General features: G+C 40.0%; 3 protein-coding genes across 7 annotated transcripts; 2 read left to right on the forward strand and 1 right to left on the reverse strand.

Annotated features, from left to right (window-relative positions):
* Nucleotides 1-1,567: 1,567 nt before the first annotated feature.
* On the forward strand, nt 1,568-8,393 carry zgc:162989 (uncharacterized protein LOC100037351 homolog). The gene is made up of 4 exons (XM_039785540.1): nt 1,568-2,056; nt 7,366-7,446; nt 7,705-7,737; nt 7,910-8,393. The coding sequence occupies exons 1-4, from the start codon at nt 1,877-1,879 to the stop codon at nt 7,976-7,978; spliced, it is 363 nt and encodes a 120-aa protein (XP_039641474.1). The 5' UTR covers nt 1,568-1,876; the 3' UTR covers nt 7,979-8,393.
* zfyve19 (zinc finger, FYVE domain containing 19) lies at nt 3,318-14,374 on the reverse strand. Of its 4 annotated transcripts, none has more exons than XM_039785537.1 (12): nt 14,184-14,374; nt 13,966-14,087; nt 13,821-13,874; nt 13,576-13,742; nt 13,322-13,464; nt 12,954-13,062; nt 12,600-12,818; nt 12,365-12,441; nt 10,423-10,524; nt 10,162-10,325; nt 9,848-9,928; nt 3,318-4,508 (listed from the first exon to the last, which is right to left on the reverse strand). In XM_039785537.1, exons 1-11 carry the CDS (start codon nt 14,235-14,237, stop codon nt 9,850-9,852), a joined length of 1,290 nt encoding a protein of 429 aa, XP_039641471.1. In that variant the 5' UTR covers nt 14,238-14,374; the 3' UTR covers nt 3,318-4,508; nt 9,848-9,849. The 4 variants fall into 4 exon arrangements, with proteins under 4 accessions (XP_039641471.1, XP_039641469.1, XP_039641470.1 ...); XM_039785535.1 differs by lacking the exon at nt 3,318-4,508 and adding an exon at nt 8,108-8,615; XM_039785536.1 differs by lacking the exon at nt 3,318-4,508 and adding an exon at nt 8,108-8,615 and having other exon boundaries at nt 9,815-9,928.
* Nucleotides 14,375-14,455: 81 nt separating this feature from the next.
* bub1bb (BUB1 mitotic checkpoint serine/threonine kinase Bb) lies at nt 14,456-18,567 on the forward strand. 2 transcript variants are annotated; one of them, XM_039785538.1, is made up of 9 exons: nt 14,456-14,577; nt 15,443-15,606; nt 15,730-15,789; nt 15,882-16,026; nt 16,112-16,308; nt 16,406-16,572; nt 16,708-16,901; nt 16,988-17,088; nt 17,626-18,567. In XM_039785538.1, exons 2-9 carry the CDS (start codon nt 15,464-15,466, stop codon nt 17,894-17,896), a joined length of 1,278 nt encoding a protein of 425 aa, XP_039641472.1. In that variant the 5' UTR covers nt 14,456-14,577; nt 15,443-15,463; the 3' UTR covers nt 17,897-18,567. The 2 variants fall into 2 exon arrangements, with proteins under 2 accessions (XP_039641472.1, XP_039641473.1); XM_039785539.1 differs by having other exon boundaries at nt 14,471-14,577; nt 15,447-15,606.
* Nucleotides 18,568-20,680: the final 2,113 nt, after the last annotated feature.

Genomic DNA, 20,680 nt, shown 5'->3' on the forward strand with positions numbered 1-20,680 from the left:
CTTTCCAAATTCCAAGCTTTAATCCAGAAGGTGGCAGTATGATCTCATCTGCAGCTCAAAAAGCAGCTGAGGGTGAACACTTTTTTTTTCCTCAAAGCATTGTAAAACATGCTTTTTGGCAGACTTTTCCTCACATACAGTGTAATCATTAACACGCCTTATCATTAAAACTCACAGGATCACCAATCGTCTTTTCGCAATTGTAGTGATACTGATGATTCATGCATTGAGTCATCCAATTAAGGTATGCGATGAGTCATGAAGTTATCAACGACTAGACGAAGCAGGAAGTGGTCGCTCAAATTATGAAATGTACTGTAGATTAATTGGTTTTATGATTTAGAATGAATCATAATTGCAGGCAAATTTAGCAAGAGGATAACAGATTTTTAGATAGTATCCACAAACTCTACAGCTTCCTGCCAAGTGGATCTTACATCTTCATCCAGCTCTGAAGATTTAACAGTAGAGGTCAAGCTTATTTAGGCTACTGCCCCTGCTGTCCTTCTCTCCCACCTAGAATGCATCACCTGGCCGGGGCCGAGGTAAGAAGGCCTTAGACAAGTCTCTGGTACACGTCCCCTTTTTTTTAGACAACCCTGATGGTGCAGAACCAAGCAGCAAAAGACAAGATGAATGAATTTGTTTATCTGGAAAGGTGAGCTGATAAAGGCACTCAATAATTCAGTGTTTGTAACAGACGGTGCATCAGTGGGTGAACACGCACAGCTATGGCTGATTGATAGTCCCTGCCAAAACAAAAAACTGAACCCCATTATTCATATCGTAATAGGATCTGTGGAAACTCTGCAGCCCGTTGTCCCTGTGTCTCAACTGTAATAGTTTGGCACTGGGAGGTACAGCTATGAATTTTTGACCTTGGGTTTATGTGCTACTGTTGATATTTGACTTCACAAACATTGAAGGTTTCAAGACTTTTATTTGACATTTGACTTCTAAACACCCATAAATAGTCCTCCCCTATGCATCCATTATTAATGGGTGCGTAACTGATGATGCCAATTTGACTTCAAGGCTTATTAAACGTACACCTGATAATGCCTGTTATAAAGGGCAAGGCAGCCATCACACTAGAGAAACCCTGGCTCACCTGTCAGGGGGACCCAGCTATTGTTGGGAGTGTTTGCGAACACAAGAGCCCGTAGCATGCCAAACCCTTTTGACTTTATGGGCAGACAAATACGTTAGACACTCCTGCTGAAAATGTGGGTGGTGTGCTGGTATGTAGATGTTTCTGATAATATAGGTCTACAAATCATTTGATCAGAGATAAAAAAGAACACACATTTCTATATTTTGTGATGTCAGTATCACATGTTGGCATATTTTCAGCCAGAGTAATATTCCTAATTTGATTGCTGTGGTTGCCCTCTCACCCTCTCTCCAGTTTTTATCACTGCAATTGAACTCTGCTCTCCCACCTGCTATAACACAGAGAAAGAGAGCATAAAGCAAACACACACTCTATGAAGTGCATGTGCGCGCGCACACACACACACACACACTCAAATGCATGCACAGACTCACATGCACGGAGGCATATCTCATTACCATCCTCCTGATAGTGCAGCCAGTGGGTGTTGCAAAAGGAGGGACGGAGAGCAAGACAGTGAGAGAGAGGGGAAAAGAGAGAGGACAGGCAAAGGAACATAGCCAGCGTTATAGAGAGGGAGAGCACGAACACTCAACAACATTACAGGAGATACGCGTGGGAACAGCAGCCCACTGGAAAAGCAGAAGCAGAGTAGAAGACAGAAGAGGGTGTGCAAAACGAACGTATCAGAGCCTGTTGGTCTGTCTCTGTGTGTGTGTGAGCTCATTGTGTTTCCACGGTTCTCCTGAGGCCGTGGCAGCCATGGCGTCAGAGCCTAGCACCCAGTCCAGGGTGATGTTCCAGGCAGCGGACAAAACACAGGAGCCGGCACACCGCAAGCTGGGCAAGCTGACAGTCAAATACAACCGCAAGGACCTGCAGAGGAGGCTGGATATCGAGGAATGGATCGACGGGCAGCTGCACCTGCTGTTTGACTGTGAGGTAGGGGTAGGGCTGGCTCACACAGACACACACTCATGATGCACACTGTGTCGGGTGCCTGAGGATGTGGTGAGGGAAAGGAGCAAGGGAGGCACTGAGCTGGTCATAAGTGCCTGTGGTGGGCTATCCATCATGTATGAGAGATTACAGCAACCTAAAAGAGGAGTGGGAGGCAAGTAGATTTGCTTCATGGCTGCAATTTTTGGCACACAAGCACTCATGTGTCATCAACATGACTGCAGTATCAGCTGTGTGGTGTGCTCCGTGGTGTTCTACCATAGTAATAAGATTATTTTCCCAATGATGTGATATGATGTCTGATTTAGTCAAGTCAAGTCAAGTCAAAGTTTATTTATACAGCACTATTTATACAGACAAGCTGACCAATGTGCTTTACAGAGCAATAGAATATCACACGACAGACAAAACAAGAAAAATTAAAAACAAATTAAACACTATTAAAAGCAATTGAATAGAAGTGTGTTTTCAAGAGTGACTTGAAAACTGACAAGTCAGAAGCAGAGCGAATACGAATGTAGGTCATTAGGTAGCATTTGCAAGCAGGTTGCGCAACATCTCGATCACTTCAAACCTATGGTTTCCATATGGCTACATTCACGATTAAGGCGTTTAGAAATTGGTTTTACGCAGAGGGAAGTTGAATTGATTCTAGGATCAGTTACATCAGAAGCAAACTATATCAAGGAGGAACAGAGTCAAAGCACCAAAACAATATCCCATGTAACTCTGTGATAAAGTAAGTGCCAGAGAAAGTTTTACAAAATAAAAGCTAAGGACCAGGATAGAGAGGGTATATTTTTTTATTTTTCATTATGTCATCATTTTAGTGTCATTTTGTGTGTGTCCTGCCTCTCTGTTTGCAGACACATTCCTGTTGACAGTCACTGAATAGCCATGCGTGATAGAAACTACACACTTAGATTGCCCCTATATGGATGATAATTAACGATGACAGTGATTAGACATTAGAGAAATTTGCTGTATAAATAAGCAGTTTTTTTCAAAACCATTCAGGATATGCAGTTTACATGAAAACAGTGCACATGTTGTGTAAAAACAAGAGTTATAGTGTGGAAATGTGTGCTCATTATTTCCATAGTGTGCCTAATTAGTGGCCTCATTGCATAGATGTTAATGTTTAATATCTGCATGGGATTATGTTGAATTATGTTGAATTATGTTGAATTATGTTGAATTATGTCTCATGCTCTCTCTCTCTCCCTCTCTCTCTCAATCTCCTCTCTCTCTCTCTCTCTCACACACACACACACACACACACACACACAACGCAACCTTCATAACTCCGCTCCTGTATGGTGGGATACAATCCAATTATGTCAGAGGCTCCATATTGATTTGCTTGGCATTCTCTGAGGGGGAACCATGGCAACAGATGTCTCAGCGCCCACATGAGGCAGCATGGTACAGCAGAATTAGAGCTGTCTGTTAAGGAGCATAACCTTTCTAATGACGATGCAGATAAGATGACAACACCGCCTTGGTTTCATGCCGGAGATGGCAGAGACAAAATGTTTCTCATTTAATTCTTGAACCACACAGCACTCCTTGGCTGCAGATGGCCTGTAGCCACCTCTCTGTCTGGCATCCCCTTTCACTGCCAGGGAGCCCTTTGCATATGGCATAAACTAATGCTGCAGATCAGCTGCAAATCTAGTGATAGACAACTAGCGTCTCCAGTTTTGATCATTTATATCTCTTTTTCTAGACCAGAAGATAATGAGGGTTAAGTCTGGTAGGGTTAATTCATTTTAATACATTTTAAATGCCAAGAATTTTTAATATTGTGCTACTATATTCCTCATCCCAATACTTTATTAGCTTTATTCCATTTACATCATCAAGCCTTCTTCCCTGTGGTAATATATGATAATATGCTTGTAAAGATGAGGGTGGAATAAATTACATTAGTGGAAACCAGGACATGTGAAAACAGATCTGAAGTCTTTCTCTGTGTTCTTTTGATCTTGTCCTAGAAACAGACTTTTATTATTTCACGTTTGCAGTACTCAGCCTTTCATGTTCTGGTTCTAACATAATCTAATGTGAAGATACATGTACAGCCAAGATAGTGGATGTGCATGTTCCCCAGCAAGCTGAATAATTGGATGATGAAAGATAGCAAAAACAATAGAGAGCGCCTGATGACGTCGTGAATTCAAGTTAACAGAAGTTCTTCTATTTGCATTAACCACTCGAGAATTAGTTGGGGCTCATCCATGTGCACTGGCCAGTGTAATGAATTTTGCATGGGCTCAGGGGAAGGTTACTCTGTTGGTTCTCAGAGTCTTCCGCGTGGAAGCATTTACCATCAGTCCCTTGTGTCACCACCTGAATTATTTAGCCACATCTCTAATTCACACAAGTGCTGCCCCAGTCTGGAGTGGCTGCCCTTCGTTGCAATCTTCACACCCTTTGAGAAATGATAAACAAAAAAAAACAAACAAAAGTGTGAAAAACTGCTCTCAGATAGACTTAAAAATGTTGAGCAAAGTTTATGCTTGTGTTACGCTTGTGTGTGCATATTAACCCAGATCAGTGTTTCCCTACCAGTGACTCTCAAACTATGAGGACTTTTCAGTGAAAGTTTGTAAAAAAAAAAGTTTGGGGAGATTAATCTCCAAGATGCCGCCAACCGCGGGGGATTCGGTAGTTTGGTGCTCGTTGTTTCGTCTTGTTTGTCATAAATTCAGTTTTCTGCTGCAATACCCGGAGCTCTTTCACCAGAAAAAACATCAGCGAACTTAATTCCCACTTATTAATTTAATATGTTTGTTTGTATGTATGCACCCAATCGCCAAGGCAAATTTCATGTAGTTCAACTACTGTGGCAATAAACTGCTTTCTGATTCTGATTACACAGAGGCAGGCAGTACAGTTTAACCACGATGTGGGAGCACCGTAAACATGTATGCTTAACCCAAATATGTCAGCACAAATGGATGGTGTTATGTGTTAACTTCCTCCATGACCTTGGCAGGATGAGGCAGCACTGTGTTATACAGCTGTTACGTCTCCCGTCATCTATGAGGGCACAGAGTTGAAGTACTCCTCTGCGTGGAAAGGTTATAAGATTATGTTGGACATTGACCTGAATGAGACCTGGGGTACAACTGTCTCAACTTACATAGCATGAGTTCTTTAGCTGGAAATTCCACCAAAGGGGGTCATCAAAATCATAAGGAACTATTCATTGATAAGGAACTCAATTTCATGACAGTCTTGCTAGTAGTTAGGAAAGTTTTGCATGGGATGAGTGAGAAGTTTTAGTAAACTTTGTTTACATAGCACCACCCTAAACAATGTAACAAAGTATTTCTTGATGAAATCAAACATATATAATGATAAATAAATACTTCATGTTAAGAAAAGAAAAATGAAAATGTATATCGGGCTGCTACTTACTAAAATTTGAGTTTCAAACCAAAGAACTCCAAGTCACTCCAACTTCCCCGATTCTGAATTATATATTCTACTGGAGGTCATCTTATCTTGACAAAATCCAACTGCTTATCCAGACTGCATCTGTATTGCCTGTCTAAAACTGCAATCCTCCAAGAACCACTTTGATATTCATGAATTCCAATATTAATGCCAACATTCATTTTAGCTTCAGTGCTTTTAAAATTCAAAAAGTGCTACTGAGACATTTCTGCCCAGAGGCCTCATTAAAATTCTGTTTTCCTCTGACAATGAAGGTAACTCTCAACAAGCTTAAATTTGCAACTGCGTAATATGACTGAATATGAAATACTAAAAGGGTACTGGAATGGTCATCGTAATTCTAAATGATAAATGCACAGGTTCCTCTTATTGACATTCAGTGGTGCTCTGCATGGCCTTGCTGTCACATGCAGACAGAGGGAAGTTTAACCTCCAAAAGGAATATAGGTTTGTTTATAAAATGATGTCCCTGTTCATGCTCATCGCTAATCTAGTACTTAGGTAGGTTTAACTTTCATTTTCATCCTTTACTTACTGAATGTGCCGTTCTAGACTCTAGATAGAGCCATTTAAGTGCAATTAATGTAAATATATTAATAATCCTTGTTTATTAAGAGTTAATGAGCAGTGACCTTTAAACAGGGTAACAATGAAGAAATCTGAACTATTATATTAACACCAAACCGTTTAAGTATTTGGCCACAACCATCCACAGCCTAACACAGTAGAACTTGAAAAACAAAGCCCGCACAGCACCGACATGTTCAGCATGGACAACAACAAAAAAAACAAGCGCTCAGTCCTGCATATGTCTTGCAGACATCAGCAGAATCACACAAGGTCCAAACCAGCAGCATGTATCAATTAGAGGGGGGCACAGGGGATTCTGAAGGTGGGCCCATCTATTCCGCTACTCAGCACTTCCGCACTGATTAGCTCTCTCCTCATGCAGAAAGCTGTATGAGCCCTATCCTCACCAGCCATGAAAAAATATTCCTCTTAACCCACTTGTCAAAATTGAGTGTACACCTGCTGACTCACTATGTCTTATGATTCATCCAGTGAACACTGTTCATTTCCTCTGAAAATGTAGTTAAAAGGTGAGGATAAAAGCTTGTGACATTAATTGATTTCTTTGCTGTATTTGCTTTTTATAACCGAAGACTATGTGCCCATGAGGTTGGCATTAATCTTTCAATGTACTGTCAGCCATTGGCTAACATTTTAGATATTACAGTTAATGTTGCTCTTGGATTTGTATTTTAACTCGTACTGTATGTGGGACAACCTAGTTGAGATGAATATATTCTTTTGAGAACATTTAAGCTGGAAGTAATCTCTTAGTAATGGCTGAGCTAAATGCTAGCTGGGTAAACCAACCATGAAATCTGATGGTGTCATGTGGCAAGTACGGCCCCCTGGAGCCTTTTTGGTTCTGCCTCAGTGCTCGTCAGCGTTGCTTATGTGTGCGACACATCAGCAATCATATTATTGTTATAAGAAATTATTATGGAATCAAAGCAGTGTTTTCTTATTACTACAATACAGCCAACACTATAACTCAGGTGATCAGCTACTGATAAAAGTGCAGTGCCAACTCTTTAAAAAGTATATTTAATTAAGCGTTTATAGCACTGTGCTGCTATGAAATTCTTGCCACGTTGCATCACATCCTGCATCACATCTTACGCTTTCTTTTCCTACTGAATGACTCCGCTCATTGGTATGGACACTGCGAGTAGAAGGGACAGCAAGAAGCCCAAATTATACTTTTATATAGGTTCAGGCAACGGAGTAATATTGTTTGTTTGTTTTTGCTTTTACAGGAGGAAGAGATTCCAGAGCTAGAGATTGACATAGATGAGCTCCTGGAGCTGACAGACGAGGGGCAGAGAACCCGTCTGCAGGTAAGATTGCGCAAATTGACATGTTTAGTCATTATGTGGCATCACTAGTTAGTTATATATTCAAATACTGCCATTTTTCAAATAAAGGACAACCCAACATTTCAACACCTTGACACCTGGGTACATACTTAACTATTTGCAATGTGGGGAAATAGCTTAACAAGTAGCTTTGCTGGAATCCAATGGTGCAATGTTTGCACAGAAAAAGCAATGCCCAATGTTGTAAGTGAGCCTATTTTTGTTATTTTTCTTTGTTAGGAGCTGTTGCAGGAATGTGGAAAGCCAAAAGAGGTGAGGCAAAAAAAAATTTTTATGAAAACATTTATGAAAACTACACACACATATATAAACATTTCAATGTTTAACAGAGAAAAAAAATATTACTTGTTTATGGTTACTGTTGTCTTGTCTGTTAAAGTTACATGCAGAAAAAAAAAAACTATTATCTCAATCTTTCCCATAGGATTTTATCAATGGGCTGCTCTACAGGATAAAGGGTCTACGCAAAATGTCCGGCCCCTTGAAGAAATAATTATTAGGTCAAATAACGAATGGAGACAATGTGGAGCCTCTTATCTTCCCATCTCCCATGCGTTAACTGTAACATGTCAGTGGGACTCTCTTCCTGCCCTCTGCCACTCCTTTTTGGGTCTTAACACCAGAGCAGACAAGTTTTGAATGGAATTTTTTTTTTCACTTTAATTTATGAACTGCTATAACATTTTGTCTTAAACATACATACCAATATTGCACATGTGATAAAAGCTGTACCGACTATCACTCAGACGGACTGTTTTTTTTTGTGGAAGACTGTCACTGTACATTTTCGGTTGCCTATTTATGTACATAAATATTTTTGCCCTGATAACAGTGTTGTATGTCGAAATAAAATTGAACATTTTCAATACAAGGCTGTTGATGACTCATCAAAAAAAAAAAAAAAAAAAGAAGTGAGTGACCAACAGTATTATCAGGTATTACTCATTTCACACAAATAAATATTGACATGTCCATTACACCCATCAATTTACAGTACCCGTTAAAACACATATTTGCATTAAAAGAATGATTATGTCCTGCTGTCTAGAGACGATGGTAAGATGTTACTGTAGCGCAGCTGTCAGCATATGGTTCCCAGAATATGAAGCTTCAGTTTTCTGGCGTTAAATCTTTCAACAGAGTGATGAAAACAAAGGAGACGTTGACATGTAAGTCTAGGAGTAAACACAGTGAAATCAGCAGCAGGAAGGTCCATTAAGTATGCATCCATTATCATCATCCATTTCCTGTCTGTGGTGCGTGTATGACACGGCCAGACAAGGCACAACACAGTAACAGCCTCCATACAACCCGTAATGGAGCAAGCCCCCAGAGGAAAGTGTAATTATGGTTTCTCCTCAGCTTGACAGTAATGCACACTGATGAAACTGCACACTGGCCTACTCTCTGTCATACACAGAGGGTCTTTTGGCTGAGGCCTCCATCATAGTAATTTGCTTGGTTTGCCCCCCACTTCCACTCTTGCTTCTCTGACACAGAGGCCATCCATACTGTAAGACTACACTTTAGACAAGGCCTGACAGCCAGTCAATGTTTGTCAAGTGATGATATCAGTGATCAAAAAAAAAAAGAGGCTTTAGTGTTAAAAATATGACTAAAAAGATGTGACATAGCACTTTTGCATCCTTTATAATGCAATTACACATAAGTACAAGAAAGGCAACACTCATGTGACACTTGCAGCCAAACGTTGATTACAAGAGTGACTACAGTGGCTGCCAAAAGAAAACAAAGCCCTCAGTAATCCTTTTATACTGACTCCTGTGTACTTCTTCAGTCCAGAGCTGACAGTGGTCTAGGTTTACACATCATCCCAGATGAGCTTGTGATGTGGTTGCTTTCTGTATGTGCTGTCTTTCTTTTTTAAATAATCAAATGGTGACAAGGGCAAGTGACATAAGAAAACACTTCAAGCTTCTTATTCAGCTGGACATTTTAAAACATTTAATGTGCAGAAGCTGTGCAGTTTGCTAAAATGCCACAGAAGAAATATATGTTTTTCATATATTGTACTACATTACAGTGTGAGTCTATTTCTAGGCTTTGCCAAACATGTTACCCATTGTTTTTGATTTGTTAAGTTAATTTAGATCCCTGTTAGCAATTACAGAAAGAATATGCTGCTCTTCCTGTGGTCTACACAGTAGCATGAATATAGCCACTTTGGACATATTAGATAAATTAGGGTTAAATTCTGGCTTGTTTTAAATATTAATAGATAGTGTATTAATCTTCTGAGACACTTACATTTATTAACAATAATAGGTCACTTTAAGTCTAAAGCACAAGTCTAACTGTGATGACTGACCAGAGCCTGATAGCACCAACAGCCCAGTCTCACCATCATGTCTTCCTCTTCTTCTTTGGTGCAGAGTAGTTAGTGGTGCGATGCTCCTTCCGGTCATATTTATCATGGCCTTCCCTGGAGGGGGGAGGGGGGGGAATAATGGCGAGTGGATTGAAAATTCATCACAATAAATACTTTATATTCATGCTGCTTAACAGTATGGCACCAGCCTGGCTCCAATCTATCTGGGTCATGGTATGCATTCCAAATCACAGCCATCTTTCTTGGGCATCAGAGCAAATATTTCCATGCAAAGCTCGACTGTGCGTTTCTATTGCACTTATTAGAATGAATGTATGTTAAGCTACCTGAAGCAGCGGTTGCAGTATAGGTCTCCATCACAGGTGTGACAGCGAATAGTGGCATCATGGTTACAGATGCAGCACCATGGAAGCTCCTCCTCATCACTGTCTGATGGCTGATGTGCAACAGCAGCTGGTGAAATCCTACTCTTGGATGCTGGAGCCTGGGTCTTTAAAAAAAGACATCAGGTCAACAAGGGATTAAATGTTATTCTCTTTAATAGCTTAAAAATGTTATGAATTTGTATTTTGGATGTGGTTTAGTACCGGATTCTTGGAAGTTGTTTTCTTTTCTACATTCCTTGGTCCACTGTGTTCTAAACGTATGTTGTAGCCGCTGGCCTCATCCAATGCAGCTTCTTCAGAGAGCTGGAGCAAAAATATAGGAATTTCAAAAAATTCACATTACAAATGACTAAAATGGCAAATAGCAGCCCCTTGTGGCCATCCAAACTGGTCTAGATTAGTTCACAATCATCTTTTAAAGGTGTGATAGGCACAGGTTTATCATGTAAAATGTGATATAATCTACAGTGCCTTGCGAAAGTATTCGCGCCCCTTTGAACGTTTCGACCTTTTGCCACATTTCAGGCCTCAAACATAAAGATATAAAACTGTAATTTTTGTGAAGAATCAACAACAAGTGGGTCCCAATTATGAAGTGGAACAAAATTCATTGGCTATTTCAAACTTTTTTAAAAAAAAAAAACTGAAAAAAAGTGGGTGCAAAATTATTCAGCCCCTTTACTTTCAGTGCAGCAAACTCTCTCCAGAAGTTCAGTGAGGATCTCTGAATGATCCAATGTTGACCTAAATGACTAATGATGATAAATAGAATCCAGCTGTGTGTAATCAAGTCTCCCTATAAATGCACCTGCTCTGTGATAGTCTCAGAGGTCCGTGTAAAGCGCAGAGAGCATCATGAAGAACAAGGAACACACCAGGCAGGTCCGAGATACTGTTGTGGAGAAGTTTAAAGCCGGATTTGGATACAAAAAGATTTCCCAAGCTTTAAACATCCCAAGGAGCACTGTGCAGAAGCTAATATTGAAATGGAAGGAGTATCAGACCACTACAAATCTACGAAGACGCCGCACGTCCCTCTAAACTTTCAGCTCATACAATGAGAAGACTGATCAGAGATGCAGCCAAGAGGCCCATGATCACTCTGGATGAACTGCAGAGATCTACAGCTGAGCTGGGAGACTCTGTCCGTAGGACAACAATCAGTCGTATACTGCACAAATCTGGCCTTTATGGAAGAGTGGCAAGAAGAAAGCCATTTCTTAAAGATATCCCCAAAAAAGTGTCGTTTAAAGTTTGCGCAAAAGCCACCTGGGAGACACACCAAACATGTGGAAGAAGGTGCTGTGGTCAGATGAAACCAAAATCGAACTTTTTGCGCAACAATGCAAAACGTTATGTTTTGAGTAAAAGCAACACAGCTCATCACCCTGAACACACCATCCCCACTGTCAAACATGGTGGTGGCAGCATCATGGTTTGGGTCTGCTTTTCTTCAGCAGGGACAGGGAAGATGGTTAAAATTGATGGGAAGATGGATGGAGCCAAATACAGGACCATTCTGGAAGAAAACCTGATGGAGTCTGCAAAAGACCTGAGACTGGGGGGGAAAACTTTGTGCCTTCCAACAAGACAATGATCCAAAACATAAAGCAAAATCTACAATGGAATGGTTCACAAATAAAACATATCCAGGTGTTAGAATGGCCAAGTCAAAGTCCAGACCTGAATCCAATCGAGAATCTGTGGAAAGAACTGAAAACTGCTGTTACACACGCTCTCCATCCAACCTCACTGAGCTCGAGCTGTTTTGCAAGGAGGAATGGGCAAAAATGCTCGTCTCCGATCTGCAAAACTGATAGAGACATACCCACGCGACTTACAGCTGTAATCGCGAGCAAAAGGTGGCGCTACAAAGTATTAACTTAAGGGGGCTGAATAATTTTGCACGCCCAATATTTCAGTCATTTTATTTGTTTAAAAAGGTTTGAAATATCCAATAAATTTCGTTCCAATTCATGATTGTGTCCCACTTGTTGTTGATTCTTCACAAAAAATTACAGTTTTATATCTTTATGTTTGAGGCCTGAAATGTGGCAAAAGGTCGAAAGGTTCAAGGGGCCGAATACTTTCGTAAGGCACTGTATATGACTGTATGAATATTATTTTTCCTTAAGTCTCACACCTGTTTTAACACTCTCATTACAGCTTCTTCTTCAGTTTCCTCCTCACTGTCAGGGTGCTGAAAGTCCTCCATAGTTACTAGAAGTGACATGACAAATACAATAATGAATTCACACTTGTGCCACAGTGTTTACAGCTAGAGCTCTTGTCATTATTTCCTGACATTCTGGTGTGAAAGTAAGGACAACCAATAAGGTTAAGAAAGTGGTACACCAAGATCTTTGTGTGGGACGCACCTTTGTCAGGGTCCTGCCCCTTCAGTGTCGCCATCCTCTTGGCCATGTGGAGAATCTGATCCTGGGAATGACGCTCCTTCCTCAGCTCCTCCATGGCCTCCTCCAGGACACGGGCCTTCTCAGTCTCCAGCTGCTTGTCCACCTCCTGGTTCTCCTCCAAATTCTCATCCAATGTCCCCCCCTCTCCCTTGTTGAGATCATTCATGCGGCCATCTTCACCTGCAGAGGGAACAATGGGTTTGAGCATGTTTATAGCAGCCGCGATATAATTATTATGACTGTGTAAGACCATGATATGACTGAATCATTCATTAGTAATTGAATGTGGTGGAAATCAATAAGACAAATAATTACTGCATTCAGGATTTGATTGCTGGTCGTCTATGGCAACTTCCTCTGTCATCTGAGTAATCAGATCATTGGCTTGTTCAGTCTGAGTCCGGTTATCTGGAGGCTGGTGCACCTGTACGAATTTGCACACAAGTACTGGTAAGCAATTATAGCAAACTATTTAGCATACAGGTCCTTCTAAATAGCCTCTTAGGCAAGTAAGTAAGTAAAACATATTTATAAAGTGCTTTACATAAGACATACAAGCTAATAAATACAAGTATTTAAAAAAAACAATACACAATTAAAATGACAAATTCTTTAATAATTTAAGCTGTCCTGTATTGTAAGGCCCAATATGTTAGAAACAAGTGGGAACAGGTTTAGCTCACAGGTGTAGGAGCTTGAGATGGTGGAGTCTGACCCCGTAGAACTGCCAGGCGGTCCTCCATCTCCCCTGCAGAAGGCACTGGCCGGCTGGGAGCCTTCAGAGCAGCAAGGCGCAACTCAAGTTCTTTCTCAGAGGGGATAGACTCTGAAGAAGAGGTAAAAAGCTTACAATGGCTTTTGCCAAGAGAAAAGATATTATTACTATATGTGTCCGATTCAATCAAAACGGTTAATGCTAAAAATCTAATTTAATTACTTGGCGCAGTGTCCTCCTTCAGCTTTTGAAGTCTTTCAGCAATAGCCTGATCTTCCTTACTCAGGCCTTTGGTTGGTAGATGGCCTACTTTACTGTTACTATTGGCCCTTTGTGCAAGAGGCTGTGTTAACTGTCCCTGCTGTTTGGCCTCAAGTGCAGCAACCCGTCTATAAAAGAAACATGAATATTAGAAATCATGAAACTGCCGTGTTGAAGTGTCAAATTCAACCATATAGCCTACTGACCTTTTGTAATTTTCAGGAGGAGACCATTTTCCAGCACTGTTTGAAGATTCTCCACTAAAAATGAAGAAATTAAGATGAGCAACAATGCTTATTAATACTAATTAATAACCACATGTGGTATTCGTTTGCGTGGTTTGACCTTTACCTTGTCAGATTACCATGGCACTGTTTGCAGACCTTCTGCTGGGTGTTGCCACAGCGAGGCACCACAGCACTGAAAGTCAAACAGCTGGAGCAGAAGGAGCGGCCGCAGCTCTTACAGCCCAGCTGTGAGGATATTACAACGTAAATTAAATAGTTTGCTTTCCTTAAAACGTTTAATGTGTATAACTATGTGATTTATATGAGTCAGCAAGGTCTTACCTCCTTCTTGAAGAGACTGAACTTTGATGCACAACAATAACAACGGTTGTCCATGGCGACACGTGTAGAGTCATGAGACAATTACAAGTTGACCGATATTGCTCTAGCGGGTAAAGATGTGAAGAAAACGAACTCTATTAACAATAATTTGGCAGCTAGCTACCTATTTCTCCTTTCAACGTTGCTATAATAACAGGAACCATCCCGGAAGCTGCGATGTGACGTTCATTTACGTTTTCCTGTTTCTGGTTCCTCCAATCAGCTTTCTCCAAAGTCTCTAGCGGTCTGTTCAAAACACAGAATCGACCGCTGAACAGCGTTCCTGTTACGACGGTGTAACGTTAGCTAGCTAGCTGTAACAATCTGGAAAAGATACGAAGGAAGCTTGTGAGCGGTATGAGAAACGACACTTTGTAGTTCACCAGTTTCGTTTTTATATGTGACTGGTAAATGTCGCCAATATTGCGGACAGCAACCAAAACGATCGAGCTAAAGCTAATTTTAGCTAGCTAGCTCGTTAGCCCCATGGATGTTAGATCCATAGACAGTATATAGACTTCACGTCATGCACTAGCTATCTAACTAGCTAACTTTACTAACGTTAGCTAGATAGCTAGCTAGTTGATAGGACACTGGAAACATCACAGGTGTCCTTCAGACGTGGATGTAAGATGATAGCTACAAATAGCTAGCTAGTCATTTGTTTCTGTCAGATATTGTGTTGCGTAAGATGATAACATTTTACTAACGATTGAAACGTTAATTATTAAATCATAATCATAACATTAGCTATATGATGACGTAAGATCATAGTCCGGTGTCGTTATATGATCAGCCCTAAATGCTGATCATAATTATACTATGGAGTATATGGTGCAGTTTAGACATGAACGTGTTGTATTATGTGGGGTTTTACATCCTCAACAATGCTATAAGAAGCTAAAAGTCAAATGGCAGGATTAAAATGCAAGATAAATTGTAAAAAAGAAAAGCTACAAATATTCACATGGGAGAGAATGTAATGTTAGGAATGTTTCCTTGATAAATGGCTTAAATTGTTAATATATTATCCTATTATCACAATTGGAAGTCAGAGAAAAATAAGCCTACACAAATTATATTCTGTGAAAAAAACCATCAGTCTAGACCAGAGCAGATGTAAGAAGAGATTTTAGAAATGATTAAGAGCACCTAAAATAAATTAACTTTAAGTGTGTGTGTGTGTGTGTGTGTGTGTGTGTGTGTGGGCCTGTGGGCAGCCAGTTGTTTTAATTTCCTCAATGGCAGAAGGAGGAGATATGGAATGGGAGCTAAGCAAAGAAAACATCCAACCACTGCGACGGGGCAGAGCCATATCAGCCTTACATGAGGCGCTCAGTCTACAACAGGATGGACTCAGCTCTGCTATCAACCAGCAGAGACAGTATGGATGATCTTTGAAACATTGTGCACAGTTTGGGTGACAGCAGTTTCTCTTAAATGCTTCTTCTTTTTTTCAGCAGTTTTTACATGATGATGGAGGTTCTGTGGCTTTTTGTTTCTCCAGGGCCTTTGAGTCTGAACTGCGTATGTATGACGGAGATGATCCACTTGATGTTTGGGATCGGTAAGTCAAATATGTAAACAATAGTGTATTTATATGTGTTGCTCTTAGTCTAATCTAAAATCTAATCCACATGTGGTTCTGTCTTTTTAAAGGTATATTAAGTGGACTGAGCAAACCTTCCCTCAGGGAGGAAAAGAGAGCAACCTTGCCACACTGTTGGAACGAGCTGCGACCAGATTCACAGAGGAAAAGAAATATCATGACGACCCTCGCTATGTTGAACTCTGGATCAAATTTGTACGTGTATTATTTTAACCTCTGATTATTTTTGCTACTTTAACACATGCAGTACTATTAACTTTTGCCATAAATGTGTATTTAGGCAGAAAACTGCCCGGAGCCCTTGGACATTTTCAGGTATATGCAAGCACAGGGAATTGGAGTGACACAGGCATCCCTCTACATCGCTTGGTCTGAAGAATACGAGAATCAGGGCAACTGTCGCAAAGCAGACCTGGTCTACCAGGAAGGATTCAAGAAGTGTGCGGAGCCGCATGATAAGCTCCTACAGTTTCACAAGTACGGATTTATCCAGTAAAGTTTGAGATATAGTTTCAAAATTCAAAATATTATAATACCATACCATAATCACAATTTTCCGTATTGTTATTTGTAGGGCTTTGCAGGCACGCGTGTCCCGACAGGTGATGATGAATGTGGAGGAGGAGGAGGATAGTGATGATGAGCCTAAACAACCTGAGAGAGTTTCACTTGCTGAGCTCAAACACAGAGGGAAGAAAAAGGCCATCGCCCCCATCAACAGAACTGGGTCTGCAATCAGAAGTAAGCTCAAGAATATTCAAATAAAATCTGTTGGGGATTTTTAAACTGATATTACCATCCATCCATCCATCATATTACTATCCATCACCTTTTAAATATCAGCATTATCATTAAAAAAGGTGTTCAATTGAACAGGTATTTCTGGAGGCATGCAGTCACACGGTGCCCCTGTCCTGGGCAATGCTTCAAACAGTCGGTTGGTGGTCTTTGATGAGAACAAGACTCAAAGTGCTGGCCCTTCAGAGCCCAAGTTAGAGGCGTGGGCAGCCCCTCCCACTTCCAGGGCAAAGGAGAATGAGCGGAATCCTGAAAAATGGTGTGGCGTCAAGGTATGAGACGAGGAGGTGTTGTCTTAGTTGATGTAAATGTGTGGAGTGTAACCCAGTGATGTCATTTTAATGTTTATGTACTACAGGTGCCCCAGAAGTCCAAATTCGGACATACCGTTATGGCCCCACCACCTCCCAAACCCACCTTCCAACCATTTGTTGAGGAGTCGGACCAGCCTCCAACAATGTGAGAGACCAGACATGACAAGAATTCTAGCTTTTCTCTTTTTGCTTTGTTGCTTTAATTTGCTGAACATTTATTTTACATCACACGTTCAGGTTCATGAAATAAGAAGCAACATATTCCTAAAATTGATGACTATCACTGAAATGAATGCTTCAACAATTTGGATTATTAAGTAAAGCACTTCCTGTTACAACCTCTCAATTGTGACAATTTTTGCTGTTTTTTTTCAGTTTCGTATCATTGCAAGTTAATTAATTAAAAATCTCATGTTTTATAGATGTTAAGAAAAAGCTATCACATTAAGGCTTGTGTTCATTGGGCAGTACATAGTTTTGGTCTTTTTTTAATTGACTGTACAATTCATTGAAAGAATAATACATAGAATAATAAAATTATAATAGAATATATTCAATACTTAAAACAAATGTAAGTTGAAGCACTATTCATGACTTATTTCCAAGTTCAGTCTGTGATCTAAGTTCATCTAAGTTAGTCAATTTTTTGATTTGATTTTGCATCTCCCTTCTACCCCCACAGGACTCCTTGTAAAATCAACCCGGCAGTGAACACCGTTTTATCAGCACGTAAGCCCCACCGAGAGGAAACTCCTCTAAAGAGACTACAGGAGCACCATCAGCAACAGAAGGAAGCAGAATCAGGAAAACTACAGGAGCAGAGCATGTACTGTAAAGAGCTTCTGCTCAGTGGTGCCACTGAATTCTGCTTTGAGGAACTGCGTGCTGAACGCTACTTCAAAAAAGTGACACCAGGTCAAATGGATCATGCTTGCGCCAGTGCTTCAAACTGATGCATCTAAAAGTTGACACTTTTTTTTAACGAATTTTTGCCTTCATTTATACACGATTTATCTGCAAGTATCATGTAGTTAGTGACTGTATTGTGTGTGTTATCCTGCTGTAAATATTTAGTTTTTTTTCCAGTTACTCAGAAAGGTAAAAAGACAAAAACGCTAGTATTTTAGTTGTTTGTTTCACTATAATACAGTGGGGAGACAAAGAACCTGTATGATGTAATTTAATCCAGTACAAAAAAAACAAACAACTGACGATAGCGTGGAACATTTACACAATTTCAACAAACAAATGAAAATAACAGTATTTAATGGCCTACTGGATTGTATTATATTATGTGTCTACTCCTTGTAAATACTAAACACGTTTGTTCACCACAGCTAGTCTCTGCTGCAGATATACTACTCACACGTATTCCTAATTTTCTGTTTACTCAATTTATCTATCTTTATTTTATTGTTCTTCAGAACAGTTTATAACCATATAACAGGTTTATATGTGTGCTGCCTTTTCAAGTTGATCTGTCTTGTTTAGTATTTTCTTGAGCAGACATTTCAGCACAATTCAAACACTTTCAAAAGAGGGTTTCAGTGAGGTTTAATGTCTGTCTGAGTGTAATGTCCCTCCTAGGCATATGTCACTAGTGTTCAATAAACTGGTGAAATTCTTTGTTTTGTTGTTTTTCAGACCGAGGGGGTTGTAGTAATGCACTGTCAGCAGGGGGCATTCGAGGGAAATTATGGATTGAATTCTGGTAATGGTATTTGGATTACTAATGGAGCTCAAGAACAATTTAGTGCTGACTGTGATCTGTTGCTGCAGTTTAAAGACTCAACACTGGTGTGCATACATAAAAAACAATCTGCATTTAAATAGTCATACATATCATTATTGCTGCTTATTCTAATGAAGTGACAAAATTTTACTTTCTCACTGCAAGATCTATCTTAAGGAATTCCAACACTGGGCATCAGACGTTTATGAGCAAATCATGCATTCGGCTGGTCAAATGTTAATCATTGACCAGGAGAGGTTACCCAGAAGCCCGCTGATTAAAGTGGTGGGAGTAAACCTAATCTACTGTGATGATGGGATGTACTTCACACGCAGGCAGCTCCCAGGGCAGAGTTTGATGAATGGCTGGAAGATAGGTCGTTGGCTCATTAGCAAGTGAAATCCAGCCTTTGCAGTTGTGGGCAGAGCAGGCCTTGGTTATCCCCAAGAGGTCACTACACTGATGTACTATGGAGTGTTGCTGCTTTTACATGCACATGGACCACTGGAGGAACAGACTTTAATCTCATTTTTGGAAATATGATGCTGTCAGCCAAGATCCTTTCAGCTGGTGAGTTCCCAAACTGTCTGCTTTATATTTTGGCTTAGCACTGAGAGCAGCTGAAATTCAGTGATAAATGATAAGCAACATGAAGCACTCCCATCATAACAGCATAATGCATCCTCTATGGCTCGCTATTTGGCAGGACTTATTAAAAGCTCATCCCATGAAAGCAAGCAGCCAGTGACTCCGATAGCGTCTCAGACAGAAAATCCATAGCTCTCCCTTACTGCAGTGGACAGATGGTACAAGCAAGCTACCTTTTCTTAATGCTCTTTGGACAGGCCCTCAGAGAAGACCTTTTGTCCAGCACTGTTACTTTGATGGACAAGAAAGCCAAAGACAAGATGAGCCATGTTTTAAAGTCCGAGCTCTTAACCTATTTGTTGTCTTTACACGCACCTGTTCACAGAAAGTTGTCTCAAGCCTCTACAGTACCTCACTTAGACATTTTGCATCAAGATGAACTGCACTTGGCCAGCCAGGCATGGAGAGGAAAGAGTCTCTAAAAGTGCATCAGTAAATCCTGAGAACAACTAAAAGTATGAAAGCCCATTCAAGCCAGGAAAAGAAAAAAATATGGAAATAACTTCACTCATAGTAGCTCATATTTCTTTTACTTAGTATTCCATAATGCTGACCTACTATATCATAACTTCGACTTGGGAAATCAAAATTATGACTTACCTCATAATTGTGACTTTTTTGTGTCACAATTGAGCATTTTTGTTTTTTTATTATAACTGCTTTCTCATCTACTTTTTTCTACTCTGGGCAGAAATGGGCTTGGTTGAAATACAGAAATGACATGGAAAATAAAATATTCAATAATATAAGATAAAAGAATTAATAAATAAGACATGATGAAAATAAAATAGTGTGGTCAGATTAGTAAAAGGCTCTTTTGCAAAAAAGTTTTGAGAGGTGATTAAAACCTGATTCTGCAATATATATCTGCATATATGACACTATTGGTGAGCAAGCAGGAGAATGACACAAGCTTTGTCTTAATTTCTCCTGTAGTTGCCTCACTCTTACAGAATTAAAATGAATTTATAGGTCATCTGGAAATGTCAATGGATTTTGACAAGAAATTACATTTGCTTTAGCTGTATAGACTGAACCCTTATAACCCATTGGTGTAATCCTTACATATTCATCCTAAACAATAGAATGAATTGAAATGCAAATAATTAAGGCAGTATCACTTATATGGCCCCTGGGCTTTCATTTTAATGACACAGTGGTTAAGACTGCTCATTGTAAGCCCTTTTTTACATTACAAGCTGTTTCCACTATTTATCCAAATGGGGGGTAAATGTATTCAGGAGAATAAAAGGCTTTAAAAGGTCCTTAAGTCTGACAGTGAAGCTGACAGATACATTTGAATTAACCTCTTTAGTCCCCTTTTAGTTTGAATCTAACAGACATCTTAGTTACCATT

The sequence above is a fragment of the Perca fluviatilis genome, chromosome 20 (genome assembly GCF_010015445.1).
Source record: "Perca fluviatilis chromosome 20, GENO_Pfluv_1.0, whole genome shotgun sequence".
In the NCBI taxonomy this organism is placed as follows: Eukaryota; Metazoa; Chordata; class Actinopteri; order Perciformes; family Percidae; genus Perca; species Perca fluviatilis.

Coding starts and splice junctions, on each gene's coding strand:
- bub1bb (XM_039785538.1), top strand. CDS start 15,464: ATGGCAGAAGGAGGAGATATGGAATGGGAGCTAAGCAAAGAAAACATC. Junction 15,607..15,729: donor GCTATCAACCAGCAGAGACA/GTATGGATGATC, acceptor TTGTTTCTCCAG/GGCCTTTGAGTCTGAACTGC. Junction 17,089..17,625: donor TCGGACCAGCCTCCAACAAT/GTGAGAGACCAG, acceptor CTACCCCCACAG/GACTCCTTGTAAAATCAACC.
- zgc:162989 (XM_039785540.1), top strand. CDS start 1,877: ATGGCGTCAGAGCCTAGCACCCAGTCCAGGGTGATGTTCCAGGCAGCG. Junction 2,057..7,365: donor ACCTGCTGTTTGACTGTGAG/GTAGGGGTAGGG, acceptor TTGCTTTTACAG/GAGGAAGAGATTCCAGAGCT. Junction 7,447..7,704: donor GGCAGAGAACCCGTCTGCAG/GTAAGATTGCGC, acceptor TTTCTTTGTTAG/GAGCTGTTGCAGGAATGTGG.
- zfyve19 (XM_039785537.1), bottom strand. CDS start 14,237: ATGGACAACCGTTGTTATTGTTGTGCATCAAAGTTCAGTCTCTTCAAG. Junction 13,743..13,820: donor CCTCCTGAAAATTACAAAAG/GTCAGTAGGCTA, acceptor TTTCTTTTATAG/ACGGGTTGCTGCACTTGAGG. Junction 10,525..12,364: donor TAATGAGAGTGTTAAAACAG/GTGTGAGACTTA, acceptor TTTTTGCTCCAG/CTCTCTGAAGAAGCTGCATT.